Here is a 24,592-nt window from a genome sequence, read left to right as displayed (position 1 = left end):
ACTGTTAAAATTAATGAATTCTATTATGTAACAAATTAATGCCTTGTAACCTTGTGATATTTTTTCTATTTTAGATGTAGAAGAATAAGATTCGATTCATTTGATCGGGATTCATTTCACGGTCCAGATTTTTTTTTTTTGATTAACCAAAAATATTGTTAACGAAACCAAGCAACTTATAACAAGTGCCAACATCTTTCATGTATGTTTGCACACTTCAATTCATTTATTGGTATTTGGTGCTGCTAATGGATTTCACTGTTGGCACTTGGCAGGCACCATTCCCATGCTAGTGTGGTTCAATTGTGCAAGCTAGTCTTTATGCATGTTTTTGCTCTTTCTTCAGCTTTTCTTTTTTGTTTCTTCTTCTTCTTCTTTCTTTTTCTTTTTTTTTTTTCGTTGTAAATCTAGGGTCTAGTGTTTAGGAGAATTAATTGTATTCTGTCGTATCATTTTTACGATGTAAGAGCACTAATTTACAGTAATTTCTCTTAAATTTTGTTGTTAATTGAATTAAATTACTTTTTGCTTCTCAATTTAAATGCATTTCACAAAAGTAATTAGCTTCACTTATAATTTCTCTATTTCATTTAAATATTATTTAATTTAAATGCTAGAAAAAAGTGAGAAGAAAGATAAATCATTTAAATACTGTTTTAAATAAATGATAGAGCAATGAGAAAGGAAATAAAATGAAAAATTTTATATTAAAATAATGTTAAGAAAACAGACTACTTTGCTTCCCTAAATTTAGGATACAACTTTTAATTTTCTCAGTATTTCATTAGTTTAGGAAATAACAATGAAATCTGATTCAATAAATTTTTTAAGAATTTTTCTTAGATTTAAGAAAGAGAATGATAGTTAGAGAAGTTGTTGCGCGCTATTGATCAAACTACGTACCTGGATCTAACATTTAAACTTTAATCTCAAACACATAAAATGCCCATGCATGCATGCATGGTGCATATATATATATATATATAACCTTATGATTGGAACCACAAACAGCCAGCAAATGGAGAAGTAGAGCTAAGATAGAGCAGTTAACGTTAACATATATATATATATATATATATATATATATATATATATATATATATATATAATTAACGTTTGAACCCAATTAGAGGGACATCGATCAATCTTTTGAAAATGCTTGCCTTTTAATTAAATTATATATCCTGCAGGTTTCATATTTGGAAAATCACCCTTCAAAACACCAGAGCATTCTCTCTCTCTCTCTCTCTCTCTCTCTCTCTCTCAAGTACACTGCAAGTAAGGGTCCTCCATATGGGAACTAAGCATGTGACAAAGCATACGAACACAAACTGATATCTTCTTTTAAGTAAAAGATATCATCTGCTGCATGTTTGACAAAAAGCAAGTCAGATGAGAATCCATTAACAATCACTTTCACTTTCTCTCTATCTCTGATCAACTCTCAATAGTACCCCCCTCATCACCTTCAACTTGGGCTAGCTGAAAACTGCCATGAAATCTTGTTGGAAAGAATGTTTGGTTTTTCCAACTTTTAGGGTTCTTTTCTTTTTCTCTAAAAACAAATATATGCAGAAACATCAGCTAACCAATCTGCTCTGACCCAATATTTAAGAAAGGTATATGTATGTATTTCAGTCTTCAGATTAACAAGAAAATCATCTCATATAGCAGCAAGAATATATGTCTAAACAATGCCATGGATATTGATGAGTTGGAAAATATTAGTTTTCTGATAAATCAAACAATCATAATCTGATGGTTATATATCTTGGTACAATGCCATGCTTACAATTAGTCTAACTTTAGTATAACCAATTAAAGAAACTTGAAGTCAAATAAAGTATGCGTGTTGGCTTATAAAATAATGAAGTATATATGAGTTGAGAATATCCAGATTTGCTTGGCATTCTTTATAAAGCTTAAAGTATTGGGGACTTTAGGCAGAATCCCTGCGTAAGGATCTTTCTTTTCTTTCCACCAAACAGATGCTCATGAAGAATTTTAATCATAATGCTCTTATAGGAACGTGGGAAAGTTTCAGCACAGTAGAAATTCAGTCACAATTAGGGGAATGTGATGGGATGCTAATTTCAATGCTAGTGCACCTGAATATGGGTCCAGGCGTGTCAGCAAAACCAGCCTATCTACTTGGACCCACTTTAAATCACGTACCTAAATTAAATGTGTGCCTAATTCTTTTTTTCTTTTTTTCTCTCTCGCTCTCTCTTTGGCCTCTTATACTTATTTCAAAGAAACTCTTCTTGTGAACTTTGCTAAGTTCTGGTACAGAAAATCCACAAAAATAAATAAAAATTATTCTTAATGATATTTAGTAGGTTGTCATACGACAATTATGTAACTGAAATAACGTGAGTCACGTGACAGTGAAAATATCAATATATTATCATATCAGTATATTATATGTATAACAATTTACTAAATAGCATTATTAGTTGTTTTTACACTGCCTTAAAAGAAATTGTTTGGCCTTTTTCAACCTCGTCATTTGTAGTTGTCGATTGATTCACGGCAAGAAAGTAAGAGACGGGCATTGGAGGTCTTTGAATGTACGATTGATGGAAATCTAATATTTTTTTATTTTTTTTTAATCTTTTTTTCATTATTTATTTATTATTATTATTATTTTGTTTAACATTGCTTTCAAAGCGTGTCTATTTTTACTTTCAAGTTTCAAGGCATCTCTAATGACTTTGGCTTTACAATTTCTTAGGCAGACACAATCAGTCTATCTTTTATTTTCAATATATTTCGATTGCTTCTTCTTTGCTTTCTCTTATTCCTAATAGTCAAAGAATTGGCATCATCTACTACTCTAAGTCACTCCAAATAAGTCTCTTTATGGTATCCAAAAGCTTGGAAATCCATCTAATTTGATTTCCTCTCCAAAAAAAATTGTAATATCATTAAATTTCCCATTGACATGCATATTATTGGTTATTTTCTTGACATCGCTACAAAGCATTGCCGTATGCATCACGATCGATTCCATGGCGCATATTAGATTTCACATGTTATTATATTATTTCATGGTGTATGCATTGTCAATCATGACATTATTTAAATTCAAGAAAACAAAATCTTGACCATAAAATTGATCTTCTTCATTTTACCTATTCCTGATTATTTCTAGGGCTCAATTAAAGAATAAAACGCCATTTTACCCATACTCTATGGACTTCCATGACCTAAATTGGGAAGAAAAAATACCGTGAAAAGAAGAAGAAGATGGCATGACCTATGCAATAAATTTTGGGAGAAGGATCCTCTCCGAGGAACCGGTTAGTTGATTTAGGAGGGGTAAAATGGTCCAAAAATTTTGAATGACAATTGTATCTCTCTTAAACCAACTAACCGGCTCGGTTTCCGTTCTTTTGGGGCTAATATTTTTTGCTTTGTTCTTGCCCTTAATTAGCGAGAGCATTGAAAATTTTTATTATTTGAGAATGTGGTAACAATTAAAGGTTCTTTCCACAGCAACAATATATATGAATGAATCATCCTCGAGATTCCTGAGCCTGTTAATGGACAAATACAGACAACAACAGGAATAGGAGATGAATTCCATGCTATAATTCAATCTAAAATTCAAAAAAGAAAAAGGGGAAATGAGAATAAGACAGGCAAAAGAAAAGGACCCAACTCTATAATTGCTTGTCCTTTGCTTTTTTACTACTTGAGAAACACCAAATTATTTGAGAGAGAAACAGTGAAAGAAAACTGATCCGCAGGTGCCTAGTGAACAATTGCAACCTACTTAATTAGCCTAAATTATTTGGAATTGAAATCAACTGTACTTGGCAACCAAATTTTCATTGGAAATTTGAAAAAGTTGGTTTGGTTAGGGCTCTATATGTTTGTAGTTTAATTCATGAGTAAGTAAATTTATTAGTCAAAAAGATCGATTAACTACATCTCTTTTCAAGTTTTATTCGGTAGAATAAAACATGCCGAGCCATCTCTTAAATCAGCTATGGATTAAGATTCTCTATAATTCAAACAATTCTACAGAAAAGACAGATGTGAGCCTACCTACCTCAGCCAGCCCAAGGCTTAGGGCCGACCTGCCCCTTTCTGAGACTATCTCAATTGAATACATTGCAATCAACGAATTGCATCGAATCCAAATCTACAATCTATATCCAAATAGGAGAATATGTAATGGATCTGAATTTTTTATATTTAGGTGTTCAAATTGCTACCAACTCACACAACCACATAAAAAAGAAAGCTACAGGATCCACTCGCCCCCGACTTGCACGGAACAATCCCTCATTTGTTCGAGACAAGTGAATCTGACATTTGGATCTCCGCACGATTAAAAAAAAAAAAAAAAAATTCAAATTATTAGCAATCGATGCTGAAGAAATCTCATCCATATGTAATGGCTCCAATGGATCGAGTTATCCCTTTTATTCTCTCTGTTTTCTATCATTACTTGGTACTATTCCACCAAAATTATAACTTGGAAAATCAGAGAAAAGTACGAACCTGAGTTGGCATGTTATAAAATTGACATCACACTCACATGAATTACATCATTTGTCGAACCAGACAAGAGAGGTGTTTGACACTTCATCTAATTTCTTTGACTGGTAGATTTCTTCAACTTTTCCCTATGTTTACGAGGAACACGTACAAGTTGTTCATAAAAAAACGATTTGAAAAAAAAAAAAAAAAAACCGCACATGTGAATCAAGTACAAGAATCAGCAGAGTTAAGGCAGTGCAATCACTATGTGTTATGATTTTTTCTTTCTTTTTGAAAAATAAAAACTTAGTGATTAATTTAAATAATATTTTAATGTTTTTTTCACATGTGAGTTTAATTTTTTTTTTTTTTTGCTATGAAATTATATTAAATCAACATTTATTTTAAAAATATAAACTGATAAAAAAAATAGCTGATTTAATTATTTAATTAATATTATAAAATAGTTTTTATTTTTGGGTTAAGTTATGGAAACCCTTGAGAAGTTTTGCAACAGTTTTTACCCAACAACCCCACCATTACCAAAAAAAAAAATATAGAAAGAATAGAGAAAAGAGTTAAATGCTGGTGAACTTCTATTGAAAGAGAGTGGATTTGGAGTTGAATTACCGTGCATTTTTACATGTTGGTTAATTAGGTTGTTAGGGTTTTCGACAGCAGACAAAAATACTTACAAAATATTTAAAATTACTTTAATTTATATGTCATATCAGAATATTTTTTTAAATAAATAATAAAAAATAATACTCTATAAAAAGCATCAACAGACGGAGTCAAATTTTATTTCCTCGAGGAATCCCAACTATGGCAGATTTATTTTATATAATATATAGAAATTGTTAGTCATTTTGGTGGTCCTCTTTTTTCATCCCCTATTGGACCTAGCTACAAATTAGAATCTCAAGGTTTTAACATCACCTTTACAAGTAAATAATAGGTGGGGGAGCCTATTGCCCAAGCAAATGGAAATGGTCATATATCATGAGAGGCACATTTGGTTTACATGGTGGTTTCAACTGTCCCACCTAGTAATTGCCCCTTCACCTTTAATCCTATATCCCAATATTCCTTAACCACCACCTCACTTGGGACCTTTTGAGTCTATAGTCTTCTTGTCTTATCATTGCATATTAGAGGTTGGACAAAAACCAACCCATATAGTCAATAGCAACTCAAATCTTCCGGGAAAAAAAAAAAAAAAAAATTGAGAGAGAAGAAGAAGAAGAAGAAGGGCTTCCTGGTTATACAGAAAGAGTGCTCGGTCGGCCTCTCAAAAAATGTCTCACTTGAGAGTATATTTGAAAAAAAAAATGGCGGCTTGAAAATACCAAAAAAAAAAAAGCCCACATTTTCAAACCACGAAGGTGGACTCTTTTAAAAATGTACGATTTTACAAGTCGCTTTAAAAATTACGTTTTTATTAACTACATTTTAATATCACTATTTTTTCGAACAGCATGTTTCGAAACGGCTAAACCAAACGGACACATAAATGACCACCTTTTTATTTTCTTTTTCTTTTTCGTTATTTGTGTCCTCTCATCATATTCTTTCATTTCCACCATCCCTTCCACTAACAACCCAAGGGTACATTAGGGTATTGGTTAAGGTTGGGCTTGCTGAGGCCTGCGAAAGTATCAGTTCTTGCAGTGACTTTTAGTTTGGTGCAACATCTACCAGACCTATAAAAGGAGCCTTGGACTACAAGAGTGGACATGGACTGGGGCTAGGTGGACCTATTTCCATTGGGTTGTCAGACAGTTCCAGCCTAGTCCTGTTTAGAATTGAGACAGAAAATTCATGTCGGGTTTACATCATGCTGAGACATAAATATAAAATTATATAAGTTCGTCTAACTGAACTCATTTAATTAATTTAATTAATTGAGTCAAACCCCTCAACCTTAATCCGCTAATTTCATGACAGCTTCGTGTTGGATTCACAAAGTCAAGTTAAAAATTATCAGACATTAATGTCGTGTGTCAAGTTAAAGTTGTGTTGAAACATCAGTATAAGACTATATAGGTGAACACAAACCCGACTCATTTAATTAAACGGGTTAGACCCTTAATCCTAACCCGCTAATTAAGTGTTGGGGGGTTCGTATTAAGTTCACGAGTTAGATAAAAAATTGACAGCCGTGCATGAAACCAAAATAGGGAGGTAAGGGGCCCAAATTAATGGTATTCCTCTTAGAGGAGCGTTATCAGGTATCAAACTTGTCAAATACGTACATGGGGGCCATTTACAATTACAAAATGGTCTTCACTCAGAAGTAGATGTCAGTTTGCTTTGACTGTGCTTTGAGATCTTTCAATTTCTTCAATATGTTTGTGAAGTAATCTTGCAAATACTTCTCTAGGGTGACTATATCTTTTGCATCCACACCAAGAAGTTTATATGTCTCACTCATCGGAACAGAGAAAACAATGTCACTTGTAAGGACCTACAAATCCACCCAGTAAAGACACTATATTAATATTTTGATTTTGTAGATAAATAAATAAAGCACATATTTAGATTATAAAATAACTCTCATCTTTGTTCAGCTTTCATGAGATCTATGTTATTTACAAATATCCCCAGAATAACAGCAATGTGTCAAATAGAGATATATTCTTAAGTGAAAACACAAGACTTTGTTACCTCTGAAAATGCCAATCTATCAGCAACATCATTTGTCCACTCAAAAATTCGAGTCAATTGGCGAGTAAATCTCAAGACAGAGACGGGAACTGTAGTAACATTTGCATCTTGCCCTGCAAGCCTCTCGCATAATGTTATCACCTAAAATACAAGAAGGAACCTTCTTTTAACATGGAAGAAGAAAGAGATTGATATTCACTTTTATCCAAAGCCACTGATCATTTACTCCCTCTCTCTCTATAAGAGTAAAGCTGTAAAGGGTTGCTCCCAACCCAGTGCAGAAAAGTAGTGCGATTACCAAAAGTTAATGTGGGCTAAAACAATTTGTTTAAAAAGAAATGGAAGGCTAGCGACTCCAATTATTTTCGGGTATGAGGTCATCAGTTGTCATTTCCTCCCTATGTTTTCTCAGCAATCAAACAAATCTCTCTCAAGATTGTGAAGAAAACAAGGTTCAGGGATAGTGATAGAAATAAACACCCCTAGGCAAATGGTTTGTGTCTTTATAGTCTTCTTTACCTCTTGGCTTGTCCATGCACGAGGGCCAGAAAAAGTGAGAAGCTTCCCATTAATTTGCTCATTGCGTAGGGCTATAAATGTCAAGCGAGCTATATCCTAATGCACAATGAGAACATCTTTAGAAACTGTGAAAGATATTTATGATTGAATATGATTGTCTTCCTGAAACCAATCAGGTAAAAAATTTAGACAAAACTTACCTGGGTGTCCATGTAAGCAATTCTTGTTGGGGCATCTGTTCCCCAAACAGATTTCTCCTCTAGAATAGGCACTGCATACTGCCCAATAAGGCCCTGGGAGAATTGGCAAGAAGCATTTTCACTTGGTACAAATTAATATCAAAAGAAAGATTGAAACGAAATGAAACACAAAACTCAGAACAGGAAACAATCATCTGTTCTGATGATACATATATAATAACAGACTGTTTCACATAATCATCTCCTTGGCTTAGGTCATTTTAGAGAACATGAACATTCAGCAGGGATGTTACTATTTGTTACATAAATCTCTTCAATTGGCAAACTTATTTCAAGGAACCAATACTTCCATAAGACATAAATTAAGAAATACTCTTTTGAGTATACTATGTTTCAGGAGAAACGACAGAGAGGTAGGAAAAAGGGAGGACTGTCCTATGAGGATAATAATCAGAACTCAGAAGATGAAGGGTCAATAGAAACATTAAGCACAGAGAGAAACAAAAAATTAAACCATGCCAGTACTGATATTATGGATAAAAATGCCAAAATTTCATTTAGGTGATAATTACTTGCATGAAACCACATAACCGGATTGTGATGTGAGTTAGGCCCGAGTCCTGAAGAAACTTCTCAGTGCAGTACTTTATCTCCATTAGTGGAACTTCAGGATGTTTGTCACAGTTGTGGATGGAAAAGAATACATATTTCTGGATTCCCATTGCTTTTGCACATTGTATAAGAGCAACTTTTCCTTCCCAATCTACCTAAACAGAAAAAAAATGGATTAGATAAGGCAAGCAATCCATTATACAGCATTATCGGAATTTGGAAATGAAATATTTTTACAACATATAATAACTTTTAAATGTCAGACGAGAGGACTTTCTTGATAAAAATGTAAACATAAATCTCTCAGGAATTTCCATATGTTCTGCAGATGTTTATTGAAAGCTGACCGTTTTTACTCCATAAGTTGTTATTGATCAACTGGAAGATACCACTAATTGCACAATAACATTAAAGACTTTGTACTGATAAAACAAGAAAGATGAACAAGGAAACCTGCACGTAGAGGGATTCTAAAAAAGAAGTCATTGGCACATCCAATGACCCTTGCTGCCTCACCAAGGTTAAAAGGATGCATCAATTTTTACTAAAAACCTAACTAGGTCGATTCTGTTGTCATAAGAAACATAATGAGAGAAACAAATCTATATTCAGCCCAAAACTTACCGTCTTAATGGGCTCTTCTGGACGCCCTGTGGCACAGTCGATGACAGTATGAACACCGACTAGTGTTGCGGGTATGGTCTCCGGTTTGCTAAGGTCTGCCTGCTCAGTAAAAACTTCACACTCAGTCCTTGAACTTCAATAGAGTATAAATTAAACCCTGTGCAACGTACAACTAACCCAAATGCTTCAACCAAGCTTTTTTGTAAGTAATGAATCTCCAAACATGTTCATAAATAAATCAAACTTATGACAATTAAATCAGGCATCTGGCAAATAAGACAGGATACAACAAGATGCATCTATATCTATCGAGAAAATTGCACTCATTTCTGGAAGATACCCTCAAAGTAAGACAGCAAAACTTAACGCATGGCCTTAAGAAGGTTCCAGAAGTGAAACAATAAAACAATCTGAAGCAAAACATTCATGGATCTACCACAGAACCACAGTTTTTATGGAAATTTTTGTAATGTAAGTTCAGATGCCAGTGAACCCCAGATCATCAAGAATTCAAACCAACTTTGCCGACTCCAAAAAAGATTAGCCAGAGTCAAAATCATCTGATTTAGTCAAAATCTTTATGCATAAGGTAGCTGGTCATAGCTAAACTAGCTGCCACTACATTTGCACATACCAATCTCCAAAAAAAACAAAACCTAATTGCCCACATCAAATTACATGACAAAATTGCCTGCTTCCATACAAACACAAACAAAACCCAATACATATAATTGCAAATCAACGCTAAAAGCAGAAACGAATTGGCGAGTGAGAGGGTGCAAGGGACGTACATTGACAACCGTAGCGCCCCAATCGCGAAGGAAGTCAGCAGGGGCAGGTCTAGGCCTGACAAGACACCTGACATCATAGCCTTCATCAAGCGCCCGCCTCACAACCTGCCTTCCCAGAGTTCCAGTGGCACCAACCACTAGAATGCTCGTTGGCCTGATCGGCGTCCCTGGTCCTAGATTCACTACCCCCGCTGATGTTGTCTGAGCTGAAGTGCACGTCATCCCATAGGATTTCCCTTGAAAGAACAAAAAACAGTTATAAAAACCAACCAGCAAGTTTCAAGCTTGGCTTTGATACGACATTTGAGGAGAATACCATTATCGAAAACTGAAGCTTATAGTTAAATATAGGTGAAACCCAGTTATATTTAAACTAATTATGTTACATCAACAACGTATCATTCTAGACCCACTTAGATTATATACGCCTGGACTACTTCAATTACATCAACCAACCATAAAACACCCATTCTTATGAGAGAAGCGCATTAGAGAAGGAAAATGAAGTACCAGTGGTGGAAGATGGAGAAATGGGTGCGGAAACCGAATAACATATGCGAGAGTCAGGAGCTAGAGTGCGCCGCCATGACAGTGCGGTATGGCTATTATCTGGGGTTTTGGTGCAATGATGACTGAACTTGCCAGGTGCCGAATGCTGTGTAATTGGCAGCCTCAACGCCATTGTTGCTCTCTGAACACCTTCAATGGGTAGAAGTGTCGAATCGAGTAGGATGAAGGAGAACAAGGGACTCCAATGTGGCCACGTAGTCGCTCCGAATTGGATTAAGATTTAGCTGACGTGTATATATATATATATATGTGAACACACTATATCCATCGTAAATGCTGTCAGCCAAGCAGTCACAGACCAATCTCTGCAAGCCATGCTACCCATTTATATTTCCATTGTCCCTTTCTGGATAAGCATTTTATTTGAATTTGAGGGAGTAGATTCACTTTACCGATACGTGGTTAGACAGTTCAATTTTTATTTGGTCAAATTTTATAAGTGATTTCTCACAATTACTTGTCCAAATTCAAGAGAATTCGAACAAATAATTGTAGAAAATCATAATCTTTTAATTGTACTGTTTTACAAAAAACGATACATCTTAAAGCTATTCTTGAAGAAATTCAATCTAATCTTGTAAATAGAGTAGTTTAATATGACATTAAACTAAATTATTTTATCTTAATTAATGATCCTAATTTGAAAGACATGGTTCAGATAAGAATAAAAACGAGAACAAAGAGTATAGACATGAAATTATTTTCTCTTCTAGTTAAGAAAAGAAAATATACATGTATTTTTCTCTGACTCTCCATCATGCTGAACTTATCATCCAGAAGGTGAAATATTTTTCCCATGAGGAAATTATCACCATTTATGTGTTACCTTAACTCCTTAATCTTCAATTTTTTTGTTGAAATTTTTAAAAACATCATGAGAAAGCAACTTTTTGGCTTTTTCATTCAAAAAAATTCTTCCGCTTTTTCAAATTTGGGATTCAGCTAAAATTTCTTGTTCATATTTGTTCATTTGGTTTAAATTTCTCATAATTATAAGCACAAATTAATTCTTCTTTTTAAAACTTTTTAGGAATATGATCTTTTTTTATATCTTACTTCTATATGATTCGGTTCAGAAGGATGTTCATAATCTTGCCAAAACTAATTTGGTATTGCTTTCATGAGAACAGTAAGACTATCTGGTTTATATCAAAGGAAATTAAAAGAAAAAATTAAATTTGATTGTCAAAAATATTAAATGATATAAGTGACAAAATAAATGAAAAATTATTTAATTATCATTTAAAACATATGAATCTAACTTGTAATCTGTTTTTTTTACCTTAATTTATTTAGTTGTTTTCAGCAATTTTTCATATTTTGAAATGTCTATATATTCATCAACACATTAACTTAAAGGTACAGTCCAAATATTAAAATTTATAAAAATAATTTGATTAATTAATAGTAAAACAAGAAAATAAATCCATGTGAAAGTTTGAAAACATATCTGAAAATGTTCAAAAAGTTCTGTGTGCCTGATTTCTTTAAAAAAATTTGGGGGAAAGATTTCCTCCAAACTAGGTTAAAGGGACTCCCTTCAACCCGGTTTATAAAAAATGTCATGTATTTATTTGCATGTGAAATGACCATGCTTTTTTAATAACAAGGACAAAGTTGGAAGAAAATTTATTAAAAAAACATGTGCTTCTCACATGTTATTTAAAAAATGTGTAAAAAGACATCATTTTTATAGACTAGGTCGGAGAAAAACTCTATCCAAAATTTTGGGAGGGGGTTGCTACATGAAAAATGGAGAAGACATTATTTTGAATTAGAGGGGCAAGACATTTTTATTTATATAAAATAATCTTTTTGCAGTTTATATATATGAGCCAAGATAGGCAATTGCCCCCTCGTTGTACCCTGGCTCTGCCAATGTTCTATGAGAATAATCTTAGTAGTATAAGTGTTAGTCTAAATAGTATTAGCGATCGTTGCTGGTCTTAAGTGAGGATGCAAATGGGCTTGTTCTAATATATTTTCCTTTAACTTTTATAATCGCCTTGCGCGGCCTCTTGAAAGTACCGGCTCATTTGTTTGACCAATTTTTTACTTTTGTAAATATTTCAGCACTATTTTAGTTTGGTTTGGGTCTACTGTTGAGCGTTTTTTTAGTTTGGTTTTGGTCTATTGTTGGAAGCTCACCCATTTTTCATTAATAGGATCGTCTACTTATTCTTTTTTTAGGATCAGAAGTGAGAATGATTCAATTCTTGTAACCCTTTTCTTCAATGAATTAGGGGGGAAAAAAAAAGTAGAAGAAAAAATTAAACTCAAGAATCAAAATTATGTTGAGTCTGAATTAGTGTCTTTATCTATTTAAGTAGATAAAGTAGATAATAATATAAATCAAATTGGTTCAATAGTTAATTTAGATATCAAACAAGAGACTAAAGGAACTTTGAATGACTTAATTAATAAAATAGAAAACATTATGTATGATGGAATGAATATAGGTAATAACAAAATCCCACAATTATTTTATGGTACTCTAGATATAATGGTTATTCAATAAGAAGTTGAATATAATTCAATAGAATATGAAAATATTAAAGAAATCTTGGACTACTAGAGTCATCTTTATAAAGATCCACAGCTTTCTAAGAAATAAATAAAATAATTAAAAAGATTAAAAAAAAAAAACACTTATCTTTGAAAATCTTTTAACATATTTTCACTGCGAAACAAAGTGTTTGTTTCTGATAGTAACGAAAATAATCAATCTCCAGATTCTTCACACATAGAAAACGCGGTGATTGAAAGTGAAAACGAAAGTTGTTAAGGTCAATATCATATGGCAGAAGAAGTCTTGTAGTAGGCTAGTAGCAAGACTCTCTTAATTTAGAATAAGAATGTATAATTTCATTAGGAGTTTAAGACTAGAATAACTTAAAGATAATAAGTTATCTTTATTAATAACAATAGAATTAGGATTAGATTAGAATTTAAATGTTATAGATAATATGTTATCATTGTTGATAACATTAGAAGTGATTTATTCTAGTTAGTCTTTTATTATACTTTGCATTTTAAGTGTCTATTTAAAGACACCATAAGTTCATTAATAAAAAAAATATTCAGCTCTAGAGTTGATTTAGGAGGTGTCAAGATTCTTCGAACTACCCTTATTCTATCCGTACTTTTTCATGAAAAAGAAAAATGGAAGAACCATTAGATCCAGAAGAATTTGGATGAATTCAACACTGAAAACATCTATATTGGAAAAGACAAACCATCTTCGGGTAGAATAAAAGAGAAGGAAACCTCGTTACCTAACCTAACCCTTCCTATCAGCGAAGAGACGAGTTGAATAAACAAGCAGTCGCTGAAAATGAAACTTGTTTTGTTCTTACAAATGTTCATTTCAAGGATCAAATAGAAGTAATAGATTGACTAACATGCATTTACACTTCAAGACGACCCAGAAAATCAGAAGGAAAAATGCGAAAAACTGTATTACTAAATAATTTCCTTGGATGTGATGATATAAAGAATAAGCATCACCTTTTTCCACTTTTGCCGATAAAAGGGCTAAAGACTTCGGGCAAGAGTTTGAGACCTGCGCACTCCCTAAGCTGATAATTTGAGAGCAATGGTATACGTCTCTCAAACAAATGAAGGGCCTATTATACAATCATCCTCAAAGAAGTTAGCATGCTTTCATCTTGGTGTCCAGCCTCCTAACAAAACATGCTTTGTATTCATCACTTTCAAAAATTCTAAACCAAACATTTTTATGTATACATATCCTAGAAGAAATGGCAAAACAAAATTCAAAAAGAAAGAAATGAAAGGGAAAACCTAAAGTCTAAGTTATAAATCAATGTCAATTCCCCCCCCCCATTTTTTTTCATGTCCCTCCTATCATATTACTGTCCTGGCCTTACGGTGAGAATCCTCAAAGAGAGCAAAAGATTCTGTCCTTGGCCACATATCCTGGTGGTTTTTATGTACAAGAAGCTTCTAAATCCGAATGGAGGATTGCTTATCCCCACGGCCAGTGTACTGTGCGACCATATACAGAAACTGGAAGCTCAATCAGGTCGATTGCCAATGCCTTTATGTACAAAGTCCTTTGTTGTCATTGCCATTCTGTTCAAGAAAGTTCTGTCCATTGAAGCAAAATAGCAGACTAAAAAGACCCAAACAATTCGTTGAAAAATTGGGTTAAGTGAAGCTCACAAGTCTTTTCAATGGGAAATGGGTGCAGCCTCCTTGATTTTAGTCCGAAAATAACTCTTCCTCGAGTTCAGGTTGCTCGGGTTTAAGCAAAATATTGGGATCTGAATCTGTTTCATTAGGGAGCCCTCTCTCTTGGATCCTAATTGCATTCTCTGCATAATCCATATCAGAATCATCCTCCATTAACTGATCGTCTGTCACATCACCCGTGTCGTTATTTGTGCTATCTTCCTTGCCACTTTTATTTCGACTATGAGGAATGAAAACCTCCCTGGCCTTTGCTTTGGACTTCTCGCATATGCAGGATGTTGGGTTCTCATGAAACTCACCCCTGCCTGGCCTCACCTCGTTTGGCTCTCCCATGAAGCCAATCTGATCAGTTCGAACCCTGGAGGCAAATTCTTCCCATGTCATGTTATTTCGGTTCAGGAACAATCGGTACAATTTTTTAGCATTTGGACGGATTGTTGGTTTGTGACCAAAGTATCTTCTGCATAGACAAGCACGTTTATGTTATTATGTATAACAAGTGAACAGCTCGAGTTATCTAGCTCAATGAAACAATAAGGAAGCAACGATAATGATCTCCAATGGCCACTAGAATGACCCTAGTTAGAACATTTTGAATGTTCTGAAAGTTAAAAAGGTGAAGGCAATACTACAGAAACTTTCAACTATATATCTTCTCTCAACCCACAAAACTTCCTTCCCCCAGCAAACTGGTGGCACTTTAATTGTTGCCAAAAACCACCTCAATTCTAAGGACAATTTCATTTAAAACTAAATAACATAAACTGAACATTGTCCAAAATAAAATCCAGAGAGTATTGAAGTCATTCTTAAAATTTTAAATAATTAGCATACCTCCGTCCAGCTAACATTCTAGCCATGTTGCCATTGTTGTTGGTGACAAAAACATCGCTGTCATCACAAACAATGAAGTCTAGCGCAGCCATGCGAGAAGAAAATGATGAAAATGGTGCCAACTCCTCCTTGCTGGCTATAGTCTCTTTTGAATGATAATTTGGGAAGAGTGCTTTGAGTGGTGCCAATGTCTCTTCACCACCATATACTTCACCTGATGCCACATATAAGTGAGCATCACTTCCAAAACCCAATGCTCTTAGCATAAGACCAACTTCCTCTGGAGTGAGTGGGCATCGCCCATGCCTTCGTCCTTTATCGGGGTTGCTTGCCTGCATCTCATGCCAAAATAAAAATCTTAATATTCAGACAGGGCTAATCTGCTGTTGAATTGAATAATCATTTCTAAGAACAAGTGGGGCCTCACATGTAGAGTTTTCCATCTCTTCCTAATTGCACCAAGTTCTGCTCTTTCTTTTTCACCCCCACCATAATAGCATCCAGAAAATGCAAGCATATCAGGTTCAAACCTAGACATGAAAAACGAATTTGAAATAAACAACTTTTCCCACTGTACTTCTAAAATTTTTTAAACAAAACCTTTGTGGTAAATATATTTCAATCTATTGAAACGTTGTAACTCCAAGTTTTTTTTATCATAAAATCTGCACACTCGCACATTATATACTCATCCAAAAGCCTCTACAGATGCAATACTCTTTTCTACAAATAATGAGAAATGCACTCTTATTCCATGGGTATCATGTTGATATAAACTCAAAACAATACAAGTTTTACCTGTTACAAGGTAGTCTGACAAGAGGCAATTAGCTTCATGGTAGAAGTATAACTGAATATAGCATGTAAAAGAGTAAAGGAAGAATTACTAAAAGCATGGTTGGAAACTAACTGTGCTTTACCTCAAATGCAGGGCAATGAAATGATCACTTTTCATCCTCATCTTCTGAACCAACTTTTCACCCATTTCAAGAATAGAATCGGTAAATTTCAAAGCGTGGTAGTTAACTCTACATCTCAGCTTCTGCAAACCAGCATTCAACTTATTTGAAAGCCTGTAATCAAACTTAGTGAGCTGAACGGCCTGCACCATCAAAAGGGTAACCAAAAAGTGTAAATTATGGAATCAAATAACTCATTCAAGAATAGCAATTGCTTGTTATTGTAAACCTTAAACATTCTCAAAGAATCTGGCAAACAGTTATACAATGTCTTTCATTTTTATTTTAAGGTATAAATTGCAGAGCAAGAATTTAACATTATTATGAAATCTAAGAATGAAGGAAAGGAACATCCAGAACAATTGGTCAGGCCCTTAACATCTGCATCCATGGCAGACACAATACTACAACAATCATTCCCATAGCTTAGCCTATTATCTTTTGTTTATATTTTTCTTCTCTTTTACTTTTTTGAAAAGTAGTACTATTGTTCATGTTAATGGAATCACACCATCAGATACCAAAAAAAAATGAACATAAAACATATTCAATGACATTCAGCGAACTGATTATAAGATCCACAACTTTAGTCAAGGAACTGAACACTTACATGCTTTTTGTTAAGAACAGGTAGAACACGGCTCTCGTAGCATTTGGGATTACACTTCCTTGGAACACGCATGGTATATGTATTTAGAGCTTTCCCTCCGTTTGAGGGAAGCTCTTTAATGATTTTAACATCTTTTGAAAGAAACGATATAAATTGGTCCACGTCAAAGATCTCAGAAAAGTTGCTGCAGCAAACACCAGATTGCATCAGATGTAGGGACTATATATAATCCCCGAACCCAAGCAATCAGACATAAAAACAAACCTGGTATCCTTCCAAAAAGATTTCTGATCCAGCTTGGGAACAACAAGAGTAGCATTCAAAATGTAAGCTGCAACAACAGCATCTGTTATCTGCAGCAAGGTAAGATTCAGAACTAATTAAGTAAGTCACCCATTATAATTACATACAGTGTCCAATAATGGAACAATATATTCCTGGAATCATTTGTAAAAACACAAAACAATACTGTTCCCTATCAAGTAGTTTCTATCAGTAAAAATTCAAAAGCCCACTTTTTAGGGGAAAAATCATGAGTGATTGCATAGACCAACGAACTCCACACACCACACCAAACAATCAACTGCAAAGTTCAACCTGTGCACTTTGAGCTATTCATTGGGAAATCTAAGAAAAGCTGCATATCCATATTTAACTTAACCTCACTCCTAAGCCTTGACACTTAGAAAGATTATCGTCACCCTCAATTTCTAGTTGTTGAACATCACATGTACATGGGGTTTCCATCATTTCACCTATATCACTTGTCAAAAAGAGCAAAAATTTCTCATTCTAGTACCAGTAATCATAAACAAATCTACGCGCATTAACTATATGGAACACGGAAATGGATCACTACAACAGTAAAAAAAATTCCAAAATTTAACGAGAGAACTTATAACAAACTAATAGAAGACCCTTTACTTAAGAACTTCCTCTTCTTCTTTTTCTAATCCAAGTGACTGGGAGTCTGGGCATTAACATCTAACTGCACTCAGCTGCCCAAGCGCAGTCATAATCCACATTTCGAAGACAAGAAAACTGCAATTATTTTTTAGGATTAATGATTTCTTAAAATCTTATCTATTATTTTTAACTGAATGGTTCGGATTTTGTCGTCTCAGCATAATACCATGAATTGAGGAAATTAAGGAAAAATCAAGGATCTTGTAAAAGCTCAGGTGGTAAATAATGATTATGATTGACAGGTCACATAGTTATGGATGACGTGACAAATAATTCAAATTCAAATCGATTAATCCAGTATTAAGCCTTTTTAGACAAACAATACCAACAAAAGCTTAATCCAAAAAAATTATATAAACAAAGCATGGCTCAAGAAGCTTACCCCTGTTCTTTGTTGATTCAAGCCTCCACTAGTAGCAATCAACAAGTATCGATTCGGATGCGTTTTCACATCAGCCCCTGCAACCAAACAGCTCAGCGATAATTATCAATTAACTCCACGTAATTAAGTACAAAATTAGACTCCCAAAAATCTCATCAACAAATGAAAATTTGAATCGAAATTTAACGTCGAATTCGGAAACGAAAGATTCTGGATTTCGATGCCATACTTGCAAACCTATCGCTAGCATTGCTGCAACCGCGGTACAGCTTTGACAGCTTGGAGGCCCACAAATCACGGACTAAGCTGCCTCCACTTGCCTGAACAACAACCAATCCAACAAACGACAAACAATCAAACAAAAGAACCAGAACCGAAACCGAAACCGAAACCGAAACGGAAATCCACGAAACTCCCCGTACCGGCACCGTAAACGCCGTCTCTGAGACGGATCCGACCTCGACCGCATTGCCGGCCTGAAATCAAAAAAGTAAAACGCAGTTGCAGAAACAGAGAATAATACGGCGTTGTTGAGGAAGAGAAACAGAGACAGAGTTAGAGGATGAGAGTACAGAGAAGTAGAAGTGGTTGTGGTTGATGATGGGGAGGGAGGAGGCGGCGAAGAGGAGGAGCACGCAGGCGGATACTGCCGAGAAGAGCGGGTGTAGGAGGCGTCGGCGCCGGAGGTGGTGGAGGAGGCTCACGATGATCAGCCCACTCGCCACCACGCCTCGCTTACTACCATTACTCAGCTTCTTCTTCTTCTTCATAGCTCTCGTTCCCGTCCCCGTTGTTGTTGCTGTTCCTGTACCTGTATTTGGAGAAAGACGAGGAGGAGAAGAACATTGATGGTGGTGGTCTTGTCTGTGCGATGGTGACGAAGACGAGGGCGACCGCGTTTCCATACAAGCTCTTCCCCAGAAGAACACAACTACGAGTCTACGACTACAAACAACTGATTCAAAAAGAGAAAAAAGAATTTGTTTGTAAACAAGGGGACCCCGCCACGGAACCAATCGCTCGGAAGATTTCTTGGCGTCCGGCGCTTCTTGGGTGTAATTACTCACACCTCATGTGGAGTAGACGTGTCTTGTAGTTCAACAGATCGGAACGCACATCTTAGCGCGCCTTTGACCGTTTGCAGCGTTTTCTTTGACATTCTAAACCGGGACTATCTGTACTGTAGTCTATCTGTATATACAAATTTTAGGATATTTATGAATTATCCCTATGAATTGGGGTTTTTGTCTTATCCTCATTTGCTTTTGTTATTTGAAAATCAGCTAATATTTGAAAATTACTAACCACTTATTTCAATTTAATAATTATAAGTAGTTAGTTTGTTATTATCAAAAAAAATATATATATATAAAATACGAAGATAAATTATGATATATATAAAGAAATTGAAAAATATTGCAACAATGTTTGTTACAAATGCATTTTCAAAAAGTTGTGATAGTCCATAATTAGTGACATAATTAAAAGGGTATATAAGTGTTGAAGTTCAAAATTTAAATTTCTAGGTAATAAAATGAAAGAAACAAATATTTATTATCAGCCAAAGTAGTACACTGGGTTTTAAAAAAGTGATTAGTCACTCCCTAGGGTAAGTAAAAAAAAATGGTAACCGTTAGAAAAGTTTGATAGAATCTGTTAATGTGTCACATCAGCATTAATATAATGTAACATGTGTCGCATACAATAAAAATGAAAAAATGATTTAAAATTAAAAAATCAAATATATAAACCAAAAAAAAAATAAAAATGCATATTTGTGATTGTTCGAACTACCCCTTTTGGCCAAGTAGGAGGTAGCTAAACTACCCTCAATAGCCATGAGAGTGATTTGGCTACCCCTTCTAAGCATGTAGGGTGTGTCGAACCACCCTCAATTATCGGGGGTGGTTAGACCACCACCCCTTCATTTTTTATTTTGTTATTTTAGGATGGTCAAACCACTATATGGCGTTGATGGTGATTCTGTCATCCCCCATTTGATCAAAGGGGTTGCCCCGACTACCCCTTTGCATTATTTATTCTTTTATTTCCTTTATTATATTTGCTTTTTTAATATCTTGTAATATATATTTTTTTTTATTGTAAGTGACACATTAACACATCTTGTCAACTTTCCTAACGATATGGACCAATTTTATTTGCTTATCATATGGAGTTATTAATCACTTTTTAAAACTTAGAGAACTGTTTTCAAAACCTTAAAACAAGGATAAAATAAATAAATAAATAAAAATACATTTATCCCTTTAAAAAATGTAGTACAATAACTTAATAGCAAACTCTTGAATCCTTGGTGCGTTTGGGTATTGAATTTTTAGAATTAGAATTGAATTCTTATTCTAATTGCGAAGTTCGAGGCAAAAAGTTGTGTTTAGGTGTTGAATTTTTAGATTAGAAAATATTATTTTTAATAGTAAGAAATGATTGGAAGTTTGAAAAGTTGTGTATAATGATTGGTATTGTGAAAAGTTATGTGAAATAATGATTTAAATAATAATTATTTAATTAAAAAATAAATATTTTTTCTTTTTAAAAGAAAAAACAAAATTAAAATTAAAATTAAAATTAAAAAAATAGAAGCAACCGGCAGCCACCCCTTTGGGGGTGGCCGTGCGGCCACCCCCAGTGGTCGGGGGAGGCCGTGCGGCCACCCCCAGTGGTCGGGGATGGCCGCGCGGCCCCCCCCCGTTATCGGGGGAGGCCGCGCGGCCTCCCCCGACACGGCCTCCCCCGAAGTGGTTGGGGGTGGCGCGAGGCCAACCCCTAGATTTAATGGTGGCTGCGCGGCCACCCCCGAGGTAGGGGGAGGCCGCGCGGCCTTCCCCCAAGTGTCGGGGGTGGCGCCCCCGGCCACCTATGGTGGTGGCAGTGCGCCACCCCCTTTGAGGGGTGGCTACCAACCGGCAGCCACCCTGCCTTTTTTTTTTTTTTTTTTTTTTAAAAAAAAAAGTTATTATTTTTTTAAAAAAATTAAAAAAAAATTATTATTTTTTTTTAAAAAAAATAATTTATTATTATTTTATTAAGTAAATGCGGGACCCACACACTGTGCATGGGTCCCAGTAATCATTGAAGGTAGAATTGGATTCAGAATATAATTTAAATTCTATTCTGAATCCAAACAAACCAAGTAATTTTATGCTTATCAACCATTTCAATTAGCAAAATGTATTATCATCTTATGCGAAGTTTTGAGGAATTGAGATTTTTAACAATTTGTTGGCCAAATTACTAGCAATTTGAAAGAATTTACGTGAAACTCAAATTTTTAAATAAATTTTAAACTGCCCAATGACCTATGCCGATAGGTAAGTCTCATACGAGGTTTCTCATAATTTCAGTCTGAATTTATAATAATTTAAACAACAAAATGCTGAATATCCCAATCCATTTTTAAGATTAAACTTCATTTATGCCTAAGGAAAGGCTTGGAAAATTTGTAATGTGCAATTGTTAGACATGAACAGAAAAGATGTGTACGAGTGCACATACACACGAATTCTTCCCGATCTTTTATTCAGTCCACAAGGCGTCCAGGCAAGATCTTTGTTGCTCTTTTCCTCATCACGTGCGTCTCACGTGCTAGGGTGACCTTCCATTTCTTTACTCTTGACGTTTCCATCTCTCACAAAAAGCGCGTGCGGCCAAATCGCCGTCAAGTGATAGCGCCCTAACCTCACGTGCGCTTAAGGCGCGTGATACATGGATCCTCCTTACACTGAGTTTATTGTCGTTTAGGATTCGTTAATAACGCTTTACGATGTGATTTAGGTGCCTCTGCCCCTTTGTCTCATATCGCCCGCACGTTTCAAAGTCCGCTGTTTTGGCCATGTAACTGATCATCAGCGTCCTTAAAAGTTAAAACCGTAATTAATCACGTAATTAAGGGTTTTGCTCTACTTCCTTCTCGATTGGCCAGTGGTATCCTCTTCTCCACGTTATTTAATATGCTTTGAATCCTCGGTACTTCACGGCGAATATTTCAAACACGATATCACATGGTCTATAAATTTGCGGTTACGTACGATTTTAAAACCCTCTATATTTTAAAACGCACTTAAATATTTAATAAAATTGTAATTTTATATTTTCACTTACGATTTTAAAACACATACATTTTTATATTTTCTATATTTTATAAATCGTAATTTTTTAAAAATACATTTCCAACTCAAGCATTACACTTTTACAATTTTATTTAAAATTGTAGAGCCAAACACAATCACAACCTTAAGTCATTAAATAAAAAAGAGAAAAATAAAATAAAAAAGTTGACCCACGTCAGATGTGCCAACCAAATGGAGGGTGTAACTGCAAGCAATAATTTTATTTTATTTTATTTTTTGTTCTCATTTTGTACTAATTTTGGTTTTAGTTTTGGTCCTTTTGGACCTTTTCGTGATCAATAATAAGAGAGATTAGCTGAAAGGACATGCATAAATACCTAACGCTGAGGCTAGACTCTAGCGAACCTGAGGGTGGTTGAACAAAGAAGAAAACAGGGCATTTTCAAAGCGAGAGATTGAGATTAGAGTCATCTGTCAAATCTATCTCTTTCTCCTCTTCTTCTTTTTCTTCTTTATTTTTTTTATTTTTTATTTTTTAACATGTCCACATAAGAAGAAATTTAAATTAATAACCTCCGTTTCATAAGACGCAGTCTTCAATCGATTAAGCTTCCCTTTGAGAACCGATCTAATCTCTTTGTTATTGAAAATGAAAGACACTAATTATATTGAGTTATCAGCCTAATTTGACAACACTTTTTTAAATGAGTTTTTTGCTTTTTAGTTAAAAAAAATTATTCTGATATATAAATGTGAAAATAATTTTGAATATTTTTCAATTGGAGTTGTTTGTTAAAAAAAGAAAGAGAAATGTTATTTCTCCCACTCCAATAATTATTATTTTTAAAAGAGTTTTTTTTTTTAGTGAAAAAAGAGTTGTTACATATTCATCTCTTACCCATCTTTTGTCCATCTCTTTTGCAAATGTATCATTGAATATGTGGGACTACATATTAGTCCCGTATATTCAATTGTGGATTTGCCAATTTTTTTATATGAAAATGAACAAAAGATGGAAACCAAAAATTTATTTTTTTTAAAACCAACCATTGAATATATAAGACCCACACGTAGGAAAACAGATTCAATGATTTATTTGAAAAAGATAAATGTTTGGCTTCAATCTTTTGTTCATCTTACAAGAAATATGTAAATCCACCACTAAATATGTGGGACCACATGTTGGTACAACGTAATAAATAGGGCTGAGCATGGGGCGGGGGGTGGGGATGCCCTTTTTTGGCACCGCCCCGCACCCCTGCGGGTTGTGAAAATCACACCCGCAAACCGCACAAAATGGAGAGAACTCGTGCAGTGCGGGGTGGGGATGATGTGGGGCAGGGGGTGCGGGGCGGTGCCAAAAGAAGGAAAAATAACATTTTTCTTTATTAAAAAGCTAAAAATCTTCTAAAAATTTTTTTAAAAAAAAAAAAAAAAAAAAAAGTATTTTCAAAGGAGGCTATATAAGCAAAGATTTCTCATTTAATAAGAGAGAGTTGGTCGAGGATTTTCCTTAATTAGTAAGGCCTATCTGGGTGAGCAAGGAACCAGGCAAGGCAGGCCTAGGGAAAGCAGATTTTGGCCTCTGCTTTGTTTTGTTTTTGCTTTATTAATCTGATTGCTTAGGCCAGGGTGCCCCCACCCTTGACCCTCCACCTCCTTTCGTAAAGGGTTTCAGTTTCCTGTTTAAGATGTTGCAGTCAATCACACTCTAAAAGCATTGCTTTGGGACCTTTTGAGTAGGATTTGGGTCACTGCCATATCATAAAAAACCATGGAATTTTTCTTTTACCCTTTTTCTCTCTTTCTCCCATTACAAGCGATTGATGTTCACCATTCCAAACAAAATACACATGTTGATGTGATTTTAATGGAACAATTGTAGTTCTTAAGGGATGTGATGGTTCAAGTTATTATAATGACGATAATCTCTATTTATGTGCTCGTTTGGCCCTGCAATTTCACCTAAACATCTCCTGTTCGAGAGTGCATTTAAAAACATTGAAGAAAAAAAAAATCACGTTTTCGCCCCGCAAGCAAAATAGTACGGCTTAAAAATGTCAA

General features: G+C 34.7%; 2 protein-coding genes across 2 annotated transcripts; both read right to left on the bottom strand.

Annotated features, from left to right (window-relative positions):
- Nucleotides 1-6,657: 6,657 nt before the first annotated feature.
- LOC133882177 (protein HIGH CHLOROPHYLL FLUORESCENCE PHENOTYPE 244, chloroplastic) lies at nt 6,658-10,672 on the bottom strand. Its single transcript, XM_062321291.1, has 8 exons — nt 10,415-10,672; nt 9,905-10,140; nt 9,114-9,212; nt 8,450-8,644; nt 7,878-7,970; nt 7,678-7,773; nt 7,159-7,299; nt 6,658-6,958 (listed from the first exon to the last, which is right to left on the bottom strand). Exons 1-8 carry the CDS (start codon nt 10,584-10,586, stop codon nt 6,782-6,784), a joined length of 1,209 nt encoding a protein of 402 aa, XP_062177275.1. The 5' UTR covers nt 10,587-10,672; the 3' UTR covers nt 6,658-6,781.
- A 3,237-nt stretch (nt 10,673-13,909) lies between these two features.
- Nucleotides 13,910-19,582, bottom strand: LOC133882012 (protein ROOT HAIR SPECIFIC 17-like). Its single transcript, XM_062321096.1, has 11 exons — nt 19,013-19,582; nt 18,863-18,916; nt 18,670-18,760; nt 18,441-18,517; nt 17,357-17,445; nt 17,093-17,276; nt 16,444-16,625; nt 15,951-16,053; nt 15,524-15,855; nt 14,660-15,149; nt 13,910-14,569 (listed from the first exon to the last, which is right to left on the bottom strand). The coding sequence occupies exons 1-10, from the start codon at nt 19,343-19,345 to the stop codon at nt 14,699-14,701; spliced, it is 1,896 nt and encodes a 631-aa protein (XP_062177080.1). The 5' UTR covers nt 19,346-19,582; the 3' UTR covers nt 13,910-14,569; nt 14,660-14,698.
- Nucleotides 19,583-24,592: the final 5,010 nt, after the last annotated feature.

Source organism: Alnus glutinosa, chromosome 11 (assembly GCF_958979055.1).
Source record: "Alnus glutinosa chromosome 11, dhAlnGlut1.1, whole genome shotgun sequence".
NCBI classification, from domain to species: domain Eukaryota; kingdom Viridiplantae; phylum Streptophyta; class Magnoliopsida; order Fagales; family Betulaceae; genus Alnus; species Alnus glutinosa.
This window is presented reverse-complemented; position numbering and strand designations above follow the sequence as displayed.